Source organism: Atractosteus spatula, chromosome 18, assembly GCF_055471065.1.
Source record: "Atractosteus spatula isolate fAtrSpa1 chromosome 18, fAtrSpa1.hap1, whole genome shotgun sequence".
Classification (NCBI taxonomy): domain Eukaryota; kingdom Metazoa; phylum Chordata; class Actinopteri; order Semionotiformes; family Lepisosteidae; genus Atractosteus; species Atractosteus spatula.
In genome coordinates, this window is record NC_142723.1 from 5,207,577 (window position 1) to 5,219,778 (window position 12,202).

Consider the following 12,202-nt stretch of genomic DNA (forward strand, 5'->3'; position numbering starts at 1 on the left):
TCACTGTTCACTCTGAAGGAATCTGCTGAACTGGCTTTGTCAGCGTCCTCAGTCTTCTCCGGTCGAAACTAAAGGATCTGTTCTTTCCACCTGTCAGAGGAGGGTGACCAGCTACGACTGGGGTTCTTTAATAGCCCTGGTGGGGGTTCTGGAATATGAGATATGGGTCTGCATTGTGAAAACGAAGCAGATTGAACAGTGCACCTTCTGGCATTATGGAGAGCCTGCTTTTGTCATGTTTGTTTGGTTTGCACCTGTTTGACGATGGCAGCAGTGATCAAAGTAAACGATGCAGAGCCGAAGCACCAAGGGTGTGGAAACAATGATATTACTACTCTGTCACAAATAAGAATAAAGATAAAGATTCACTTTTTCTTATAGTCCATAACATTCTTTTCCACTGAGATGGACAGACATGTTGTTAGTTGTGTCCATCTATGTGGAATCTACTGTGAATATATACTGTTAACCGCTCCTGCGGTTATAAGCCTGTGCTCCAGCCTCAGCTGTGGTTACAGGTCCCTAATCCCTCACACAGAAGGGGGAGCACAAATGTTAATTCAAATAGGTCTTGCCGAAGCAGATCAAAGCAGTGAGTCATTGTTTTCAAGAGCCTTTAATTTAATTTACAGCTCTTAAATTTTTATTGCAGCATACGGTCTGCTGATTACTAGAATGGTATAACTGGACTGGAGAGGTATTTTACACTCTTAAACAAAAATCACCATTGTCTGTGAATTACCTTATTCAATCAATCAAGCTGTGACTATTAGCCTCATTTTCCTCTCTGTTTCAGAAAATATAGCTCCGTTCCCTAAATCTGCCCTGTTGCCTTCTGCGACCTTCGAGGAGGGGCCAATCTAAGAATTTACAATCGATTGCTAACTCCTGCACCACGCCAGTCGTTCCACTTCAGCTGATAGATAAATGAAGCACTTCATAAAAAACCGAGAGACAAAATTGTATCAAACCCTTAATGAGTCCAAAATCAACATGCAATTCCCTGCGGCTCTTCTCGCAGCGTGTGCCCCTGTTAATTTCACCACAATTAGCCAATAAAACTGTCAGCGAGGCATTCGTAGGACTTCATTAATGAATCAGAACGCCTTCTGCAAACAATTCAGGGGTGGTGGCTCTGTGGCTAAGGATCTGCGCCGGTGACTGGAAGGTTGCTGGCTCAAATCCCACGGCCGGCAGAGGAATCCTACTCCGTTGGGCCCCTGAGCGAGGCCCTGAACCCCAACTGCTCCGTATAAAATGGCTGACCCTGCGCTCTGACCCCCAGCTTCTCCCCCTGTCTGCGTGTCTCATGGAGAGCAAGGTGGGGTTTGCAAAAAGACAAATGCCCAATAAAGTGAAGTGATCTGACTTGAATCAACCTAATCAGGATCAGAACGAGGGGAAGCTTATTCTCTCTCTTACGCTTTTTCATTACGGCCAGACCCTTAAAATACTCTGCCTTTAACTGTGGGGTTTACCGGGGGCGGGGAGGAAGTTAGGAAGCTGTGGCACTGCTGGGACTCACATCGTCCATGTCGTCATCGTAGTCGGCGGGGTCGTCCCTGTGGGGGTCGGCGCGCAGGTAGAAGTCGGGGGGCAGGTGCAGGGTCTTGCCGTTGCAGTCCTGGTGCTCGTGGTAGGGGCGGGGGGCGGGCACCTGCAGCAGCTCGGGCTGCTCCAGGGACTCGGCCCAGGGCTGCAGCGAGGCCCCGCTCACGCTGGACCTGCCCCCGTCCGAGTCCTCGTCCTCCGTGCTGCCCCGGCCCTCCCCCGAGAGCAGGGACTCCCGCTCCCCGGACTGGTGCTTCTTCTTCAGGCTGGGCGCGCGGCCGAGGCTGTTCCAGCTGGAGCGCCGGCTGCCCCAGTTACTGCCGGAGCCCCAGGGGGGGCAGGGAGAGCTGCGCAGGCTGGACTGGAGACAGAGGCGCGGGCCGGTCAGAGCACGCCCCTCGGCCCCGTGTCGGCCTCACGGAGCAGGAGGGCAGTGGGGTGAGGACGGAGAGGCCTCACCTCATGTGCCACGCCAAACGCATCGCACTCGAGCAGTAAAATTATATCAGTTCAATTCAGTTCGCTTAATTGCCATTCTGCACTTATACAGATGTACCAGAGAGAACGAAATATAGTTTCTCCTGGGCCGAGGTGCACAGTGCACTAGAACAGTCAGCATAGTGTCACAGCACAACACAAAAAACACACACGATGGGGGACGACCGAGAATCATTACCAGCTATTGAGGTAGTATTGGTATATAAGTAAAAATAAAACAATGTAATGAGCAGATGAATAGATAAATAAATGAGTAAATGGGTATTTACACTAGTGTAAGTAGTGATGTGACATGTGTCAATGTGAGATATGACATGCCATCATGTTATTATGAGTCTATTAAACTGTCAGTCCTTCGGCAATTTAGCATTCAGTTGTAGCATTTTTAACCTTAGAAACAACCTTTCAGCTATACCAAATACTCCTTCCGTACGTGTATGTGTACGACTGAGAGAGGAAACAGCAGCACCCAGAATGCGGTAGTTAAGAACTCGGAGAAGTATGAGAACGATGGATGCACCCCAATATCTATTGCTCACAACTACAAACTTCCAAACATACATGTATATAACACGAATGATCTAGGAGTTACACTTAAGTATAGAAAAATAACAAAGTTGAATGTCAAGAGTCCATTGGGGGTTCCTTTTTGACTGTCAGGAATAAGATCCACAAGGCCTGCTCTGCTGAAATATCTTGAAAAAATGCTAATGACACATATTAGTGTTTCCTTTTTTCTTCAGTGAGAAATAATGACATCATCAAACTTGGGGGGTTCTGTGTAAATAAGGCTACTTGTCTAAGGAACTGTCAACATTGCGACTTCCTAAAACATGAGAGAACATCCCTGATCAGGCCAGCATCTGAAAACATCCGTGCTACGATCCGTTACGTTTGCTACGATCCGAGCACGTTTTCTGTCCTTTTTTCTAGGAACGTGGCTCCAGATCAGGCTCACGAACTCAGAACGGATCTACGAAGTGTATCGTATAGTAACGCGGTCAGCCACTTACCGGGGATCGCTGGTCGTAGGCGTTGGGGTCAATGGACACGCTGCTGCCCCTGCGCGAGTCACTGAAGGTGTGCACCGAGTCCATGTACGGGGAGCTCTTGGGGGTAGGCATGGGCGTCGCCGCTGTGCGCAAGATGATGGGCGGAGCTATGCTGGCCCTGGAGTCCATGTGCCCATTGGGGGTCATCATCAGGGAGTACATCTTCATCTCTGTGGGCACACGATGACAGTAACCCCCCGTCTACAGTATGCGTCCATAGTGTACAAAATGGAAATGCAAGCTCTGCCTGATTGTGCCCCATGAGGGCGTGAGAGGTGACTCTGGGAGAGAGCCACCCTTGAAGAAAGGCCAGGTAACATGAGGCACCACTGGGTTGACTGAATCCTTGGTATCCAGAGGGAACAGCCTATTCCACCTATCCTATCTGCTCCTCTCCCTCCTGTGGAATCGCACTCATTGCTCAGTCAGGCCAGGTGTGTCCCATTTTACCCAGCTTTTCTCCTTAATAGATGACTAAATAAAGCCACCTCTCTCTACCTCACCATGCCCTTCATTGTAAGTGCAATGTCAACATAGCTTATTTGAGATTTATTGCCGGAAAAATGAAGCTTGTTGGCCAAATAGTGATTCATTAGTTCAGGGCTATGGAGTGATTGTCCTATTTTCCAGAAAAGGGGACAAAGAACATTAATTGACATGCTCCAATTAGTAGACGAATTTCATTTAATCTCATTAGTAAGCATTAGCACAGTTAAACCACTGTGCAAAGAAAACTCTTAAGATATTTTTTTTCAGTAAATTCAATACAAAGCAAGCAGAAAAGTATTGTTTATCTAAGCTCTAAGGAGCCATTGATGATTTTTTGTAACTAATCATCACAAAGCGCTCAAGCCTAGCCAGTTTATCATTTCCTAACTGCTTCCTGAAGACCTGTGCAAGTGTAATGTGGCAATGAAAGAAATTGATTTTATTTGAAAAGCAAGTAGGTCAATGGCAAATCAAGTACCTCTGCACATGCAGAGCTTTAGTTAGTAGAGAGCTCTTTCCATCATCACAGGAAAAAGAGCTACTCAGCACATTGTGCTGTTTTTAAGGTGGAAATCACCTCAAAGTGGACTGATTGCTTATGCTGCTCCAAATTAAGATTTTTAGGACTTCATTACCTGTAGCATATAGCTCTCTCATCTTCTCATCATCTTCAAAATTCGTGGACAGTTTATCTTCTTCTGTGTCAGACCTGTTTGCATCTCCCTGGAACGAAGGAGAATCAACAGAAGAAATGACGAAGACATTCGGGTTACACAACAGAAGCCATCATGATACAGCTCCAAGCAATACGATGCCCTGCGCTACCATGCAGTGCTGATAGAAGATGCTCATTCTCTTCCCAGTCCATTTGATCAAGTTGAGGATCATTTCTTATTTCAAGACATTTTCTAGCTTTCTTTTCAGGTATCTCCAGTAAACAAAACGCAATAAATCATATGAACACGTCTAAGCAGCATCACAGTTAAATTTGCCTTACCTCTGCTTGAAAACCTTCAACCAGAATAGCGACTAGCAAATTAAAGAGAACGTAATTGCCGAACGTCATCAGAGCCACAAAGTACAGTGCGGCCCAAGGTGACGTTGATGCCATCCCATTGTAGAGAACGACATTCCAGTCCTCCTGTGTCAGAATCTATAGGATAACCAAGATAACAAACACTAGAGTGAGGAACAGAACTCAAATATATATAATAAAATAGAAAGGCATAACATGCCCTGATCTGTGTATTTATTTGCAATCCAATCTGCAATCTACAGTATCAACGACAAACCTGGCTTTAACTGCTTTAGGCATTTAACTAATAGGTTATGCAACTTATTTGATTTCAGAAATCAAATTTCTGTTTTTTATTTTCAAGTTTTTCTCTGAGCCATTAAATTGCTTTTAATTTCAAGCATGTATGTAAAGATCAGTGAATTTCAATCTCAGTACAAAGAAACAAGCGGAAATAGTGAGGAATGCCTGGATAACTGAGGATGAAGGCATGTCAATGGAGGAACGGGCTTCTTTATCCGTCTTCGTTTCTCTATATAGTGGAACAGCAGTTTCAACTTTCAGCTGGTTAAATATTGAAGAAGAAAGCATGCTTCAGTAAGAAATGAATGCGTTCTGTCATACATGAGTAACAGAAGGTACTGAGAACAATATCACGGTTAATCAATTTATGACTACAGGTCAATGGAGTCTTCTTTTTGCTAAACAATTATTCCTGTGTTCATCCATGGATTACAAACCCTCTATCCTTGACCTTGCTCTAAATGTTGACAGAGGGCCATAGTAGTAATATTTGAGTATTAAGATACCCAATACCTAAGGTTGAGGAAATCAATAAATATTGTAAGGCTCTTTATTGATCCTAAAAGCAAAAGGGTGTTCCTGTTATATGTTCATATATCACATTTGTATTCAATCATCTTTTATAGATGATGATATACAATGGAATGACTTGATAAAACAAGAACCGTAAGGAATTTGAAAGTTCTGATACCTGGAAATCCATTATCAATCCCTAAAATTAAGCCGGATATTGTACATTTCATTAGAGAGTCTATAATTGGCAAAGTAAAAAGAGAAGATACCTTGCCAGAAACACAGAGAAAAAGCAAGGTCTGTTCTCAGCAGGGGCCTCATTCCACAAGCCAGTCACACAAACCTGATAAACGTTTGAACCCGCTTCTAAGAATGGACTCATAAGAACATGGGATAAACTGAGAATGTGGCCTTCTCCAGATACTGGGGCTACACAACACACAGGTGAATGAACACTTCAGAATTATATCAACTCTCTAAAAGATTAAGGTGCACAAGCACTGACAAATACCCCCTAAAACGTACCTAACCAGTTGGTGTTCCCTTCACATACTATTAAGTCATGAGACTATTTGAAGACACTTCAACAACAATGTTTAAACGTAAAGAAACAAATAAATATCCAAACATATTATAGCTGAGACTGTCTTGTTTGGACTATAAAAGAAAGAGGTATTTATGACTTAGTTAATGAAACAGATTGCATTTTAATTGTAATATGCAAAACCGGTAAAGTTTAGATGAAATAAAATTGTTTGAATCTCAACCCATGTGGACTGTACTGAGTTCCTCCTAGTGGCAGAGAAAGTCAAGAACCACAGATTAAGCAGCCAAAGTACTGGATTTTGAATTCAATAGCAACTGTTCTTGTTTTAAATTAAAAACCCCAACTACATACTGAATGCATCGCCACAGCTGTTAAGCAGCTAAAATGCAAAGACTCAGCTAAATTCAATGAAATACAAGCTGGTGAATGCAGTATTTCTTTAAGGTGGAACTCGTCTTGCTTGTCAACAAGGCATGAGACATTTCACAGATGACTTGTTTCAACCACCCAAGTTACTTAAGACACAGTGCCCATAAGAATTCCAAAGGATTTCCCTTAAAGTCTGGCACTTCTGTCCCAACTGGTGAAAGGTAGCTCCTTTTGTTCGATAGGAATATCACAGCCACTGTAAACTTACTGTGAAGCCCCAAACATTTTTTTTGGATAGAGTAGTACACCTTCTGCCTTGTTTGTTTAATCTTACACTTCTGTGTCTCGATCTGAAAGCTCAGGCTTTTCAATGATTAATCAGGTTGTACAGTTGAGGATTCTTGAAGGAAAGCAGCCGACCAGATAAATGTGTAACTTTAAAGCTGAGGAATCTGTTACCACAGTGCCCTCCATTAAGCAACTAATATCTTTCTCTTTTGCAGGTGGATGATCCTGACCACATTTCCTTCTTCTCATCATCCTTAACTGCCCTCTGTAACTGGAAGAGACATTTTCCTCTACAATGACAACTAACTCATCTCCATTCAATAAAACCAAGTTGTTTCACAGCTAATTCATACAGATCAACCCTGCGGCTAATTTGGACTAATTTATTAGGCTAAATACCATGGTAATTGTCATATTAATCCAATTGTGTTTGCAGAAGACATGATGGCTGATGGGTTAAGTGAATAATTACCACCAGACCACAGGACATATTTTGGATATTTAGTCTCTGCTTTCTTAGTGAAAGAGACTTTATGTACTGATTTTCTATCATATTACAGAAGTTATGGTCCATTTTAATTAGACTATGAGGTTCCAAACCACAGTTCAACTAGCTATAAAAAACAAAAATCACAGTATTATGAAACAAACTGCTGAATTTCTCAGATTTGTTACTTAGATTGGTAGCAAATGGAAGCTTCCCAAAGAATCAGTATTAACTAGCAGGACTTGACACATCAGACAAGTATTTTGCAATTAAAATTGTTCAACAGATGAAAGCATTGCTTCGGATGATCTGTTGCAGAACTGCGCCTTTAATAATTAATGACAACCCATATGACTTCCTGTGGTTTCTCTGCGCCTTCTTCTTGCTGGCTTGGAGTGTGAACTTAACACAAAGTAAATACGCCTTTAGGTGAGCTTTTATTCTCAGCTGTCTGGAAAACAGCCAAGCAGGCTAGTTCCCAGCAGCTGCCATCTGCCTGAGACCACAAGACAGTCCTTACGTTACAGTTTCAGGACACATGGTCCATTTCCACTGTTGCTATAGCGACCGCCAGCTGGAAAACCGAAGGTGTTGGGTGATATGAGAGTCAATGAAGCAATCTCTATGAGAAACCAGAAGTGTTTTCCACCAACTAATCCCGTGGGACTCAATAGGAGCTAATCACCTCAGTGTTCTGCGTGTCCCGGCAGTGGAACCAACAAGCAAAGAACATGGCTTCTGGACCCTTTAGGATGTTTGCTCAAGTGGGTTCATTTACCTGGAAAACAGTGACGATGGCCCACAGCAAAGAATCAAAGTTCTTCCGGTCTGGAATCGTGTCTCCGTTTTCTGTGGTCAGGCTGAACTTACAGCCAAAAAGGTGCATCCCAAGAATACTGGAATAAAACAACAACACAACTGGTAGCCTTTATGACAGCAGAGAACTGACTCCTGGTCATAATGGGGAGCACAAGAAGTCGCAGCGCAGTGCAGCAGAACACCCAAGAAGACTCACGGAGTGTAACCCCCCCGCCCCAGGTGCTCTGAATGAATCCATTTCCAGAATGGTTTTAAAGTCTGAGTACAGTCCTGGTCCTTCTCTAGTGTTACCAAGAGTGAGAGTTTAGAAGTGATCGCTGCATATGCATAAGAACTTATACAAAATATTTCCACATAGGGCACAAGGGCTGTTTCCAATAAGCTTACCCTGCCTTGCAGTTATTGCGAAATGACACCATTTAACAGGCGTGTGTCTCTCATTGCAAACAATCACAGATCACAACCTATAACATCCGATTCAGTTAAAATAATAAGGAAGTAAATAATGGTGTTTCCATTTTTCCTCTCTGGTCTATTTGCTGTGACTTTAAATTAGTCAGCGGACTAGCGTGGCATGTTCCGCTGTCCTACTCATCAGTGTCCGGCACAGATGTGTGGAGCAGAAGAGAACCGGTTGGCGGGGCGACGGACAGCTCCGCACCTGAAGATGAAGATGAAGAGCATCAGCAGCATGCAGAAGGTGGCCACGTTGTCCATGGTCTTCATCAGCACCACCAGCTGCCGTCTCAGAGCGGGCAGGAAGCGCACCAGCTTGAGCACCCGCAGCAGGCGGAAGGTGCGCAGCACGGACAGCCCCCCGTCGGACTGGCCGATGATCTCCCACACGCTGCAGGAGGACAACAGCCCACCCGGCTCAGTCTCGTCGCCCCCAGCGCACAGCAACTCACAGCACTCACAGGCCCTCTACTTCGATTGCCCTGGCATTTAAAATCCACTGGCCAAATCTCTCCCCCCCTTGGCCTTTACCAATTATGGCCTCCTAATAATCCCCATCTCTGAACTGGCTCCATCACTCTGTTCTCCTCCCCACTGAGTGCTGGTGTGTGCTGAGGGTACCGGTGCATCGTCTAGGTGAGGCTACACACTGTTTGATAGTGGAGGAGAGTTGATTATTCTTATTATTTTTCTGGATTTCTTTTTTAACGCCACAGGAAAGGAGAAAACGTCATGCTACTAACTACTGTGCATTTCCAATGTTTCCCAGACTCCCTGACTTCATCGATTTTAAAAGCAGTGGCTTGGAAACATGATCCAGGAAAGGTCTAAAACAGCTTCTAATGCAGTACAGTCCTTTCTGCTCTAATGCGAGTTTCCTTAACAGGAATTGGCTGGTGTTCTTTACTAGGGGAAGGCTTCTTCCACAAATGCGGGCAGTTTGCCTATAAAGCAAATCGAGTGTACCAGAACTCGTCACACATGTTGTGTAAAACTTGGTTATGTGGCAGCTTCAGTGTAGCAATTCACGCTCGGGATGCTGGGATATTCTCTCGCACACTGACGTCAGTCTTTGTCCAACCTGTACAGTATATGCTTCGCAGTTCTGTATCTGTGGAGTTCTATATCAATGTTTCATTCCTTGGAAACACGGATATAAATACTGCTGTTAAAAAGAGTGTGTATGGGTATGACAAAAACGAACAATGTAATGTGTACTATTAAAAAACTTTCTTCCAAAAAATGTTGTCTCACCTTGCTTCACAGCAGAATTTCTCATTGCTTAGCGATGTAAGTATTAACACAGATTTTATCTTTTTTTTACTGTTTCCTATTCAAAATGATCACAAAAACAAATTATGCAGATGTAATACATTCAAAATGCATTCAAACTAATAATATGACCAATTACTATAGAAAAAACACCTTTTATAATTGTGAAAATGAACTCTCTACCCCCTAATCCTTTTACTTCTATCCAGCTAATGATTTCTATAATGCAGTTTTCTATAATGTTGTGGTTTTCAGGAACATAACTATCGTGTTACAGCTGAAGAGCTTCAGGAGTTGTACTAATATCAAATTGTTTATTTGATTTTGGTGAGGGATGCTGACAATAGCGGGTATTGATGTTCTCTATGTTTTGAAATAGCACAAATTCTGTTTTCTGTCTGGAACAGGTACGCTTTTGCCACTAATTGGGTCATTTTGTTAAAAGGTCATGTTCCCAGAGCCAGCACCAGGAAACAAGCACACGGAGAAGAAACCGAACCTGATTATTACGATGATCCCATCAAAGATGTTGTAGGGGTTCTTGATGTATCCGAAGAGGCCAAATGCCAAGAGCTTCAGGAGCATCTCCAGGGCGAACATGCTGGTGAAGACAATGTTACTGATCTCCAGAACATCTGTAAGCTCCTCTGGCTGGAGAAGCAAGAACAGACAGAGCATTGGTATAAATGGGAGCAAAAAGTGGTTAATTAATCGTGTTAATGACCACATACTGCATTCTGTAAAGAAACATTCCATCTACGAGCAACTCTACAACATGCAGTAATATCTTTAGATGGTGCTTTCTGCATCTTCTTGGTCAATTCTTTGGCATCAGCATGACATTATCTAGAGATACACTACAGCTGTAATGCAGTAAGGTTCACAGTACCTCTCTTTCTCTCTTCTTATATGTAAGCAAGCTAGAAAACTGACACATTACTGTTGTTAACACCACTACCAATAACATTTCTCTTCTACTTGCATCATGATAATGAAGAAGACTTAACATGTGGAGGGGGAAATGGGTGATTATTAGTTGCTTTGGTCCGCAATTTTCCCTTGATGACCTTTTTGCAGAAAATAGAGCAGCTGAAATCGTTAACGTTGCCAAAAGTTGCCGAGCAGTTACGTAAGCCATTTAAAAAATAAACCTAGAAAAGACCATGAACAGCAAAACCGCTTCTGTCATTTCTCCCCACTACACTGCAGAATGTGGCCACTTACGCGTGCACTGTATCTGAATGCAACAAAACCCTGTTGCCCCCATTAGCATGTGTTACCTAAGAAAAACAGATGAGAGCTGAAGCTGCTGTACAAGCTCTCTGAATCCGAGCCGGGCTACATGGGCAGCGGAGACACACAGGGAGAGATGACTCACATGGCTGCTCAGCTCATATGACAACTTGCTATGTAAGCAGCCCATGTTAAACAGACCGAAATACAGGGAGACATGAACAGCCCAGAAACATGAAGATAGAGGGGAAAATAAGAAATCGCAGTCAGATTCATTAGCTACTCTTAAAAACATGTTAGTTATCACTTAGACATACTGTATGAACAAGTGTTCAATACACATGGAAACAGTATCACTGCTAGTTATACAGTGTATATTAACAATATGCATTACACCTAATAATTTTGAAAAAACATATCAGATGACCCTAGACCCCAAAACTTAAATCTGTAACAATAGCTAACTTCTATACAAACTGGGGCTTACCAACCTGTTAATCTTTTATCTAACTCTCACATACAACCTCCCTTTGCAACTACCGCTGCCCTGTTACAGGCAGATCAATAGAATTTTGGGGGATCTCTGTGGCCTTGCTGGAATGATCACTATTCTGTGTGAAGACCTTGCTTGCAAAGTGGCATCTCGTTTTTCTGTTTTGTTGGACAAATGTTGCTGGACGACGGGAAGTTTTCTCCAGCTCGAGAATGTTTCAGCTAGCCATGCGATGTCGGATTCTCCCTGACAACAGCCTTTCAGAGGTTTTAGTTTAGCAGACAAGAAGAATGTGTGTGAGCAATATTCTGTACAGAACAAATGGCGATTGGCTGGCCAAACCAGGGACATGATATGATACAAAGAATTTCGGTAGAGAGCTGTTCTTTGTCTATTCAGACAGCACAATGGCTTGCTGCTGGAAAGTCTGAGTGCGGTCTCCAGAGACCACTGAAATAAATGTGTTATAACTACTATACCGGTACAGTTGTGTGGGCTAGGAGGATTTTGTACCAAACACGTTCTTTGACACCAGTCCCAGCTAGAGGAGTCCTGATATTGTACTCCTGACAGATCTGCTACCACATCCTTAAGGCAAGACAGGCCAGCATGTTGCTATCTTGAGCACTGGTATCTGACAACAGTTTGGAACCAAAGATATGAGAGGGGGCTGACTTCAACTGGAAAGCCCCTTTGGATAGAATGTTTAAATTGGTTTATTAGACATGATTATGCCAATTGTAAGTGACCAATGTCAATACCAGAACTGAATAAAAAATAACTTCAGTCTTGTCTGAGTGGGGACTGAGACTGTTTA

General features: G+C 43.2%; 1 protein-coding gene across 1 annotated transcript in view; it reads right to left on the reverse strand.

The window, feature by feature from the left end:
* cacna1ha (calcium voltage-gated channel subunit alpha1 Ha) overlaps positions 1 to 12,202 on the reverse strand; it is a 77,254-nt gene that overhangs the window by 26,820 nt on the left and 38,232 nt on the right. Inside the window, exons 9-15 of the mRNA XM_088936836.1 lie at positions 10,159 to 10,310; positions 8,593 to 8,778; positions 7,891 to 8,008; positions 4,588 to 4,743; positions 4,226 to 4,313; positions 3,063 to 3,271; positions 1,526 to 1,912 (exon numbers count right to left, since the gene is read on the reverse strand). Of these exons, the coding sequence (XP_088792962.1) occupies positions 1,526 to 1,912; positions 3,063 to 3,271; positions 4,226 to 4,313; positions 4,588 to 4,743; positions 7,891 to 8,008; positions 8,593 to 8,778; positions 10,159 to 10,310 (1,296 nt within the window). The remainder of the gene's footprint in view (positions 1 to 1,525; positions 1,913 to 3,062; positions 3,272 to 4,225; positions 4,314 to 4,587; positions 4,744 to 7,890; positions 8,009 to 8,592; positions 8,779 to 10,158; positions 10,311 to 12,202) is intronic.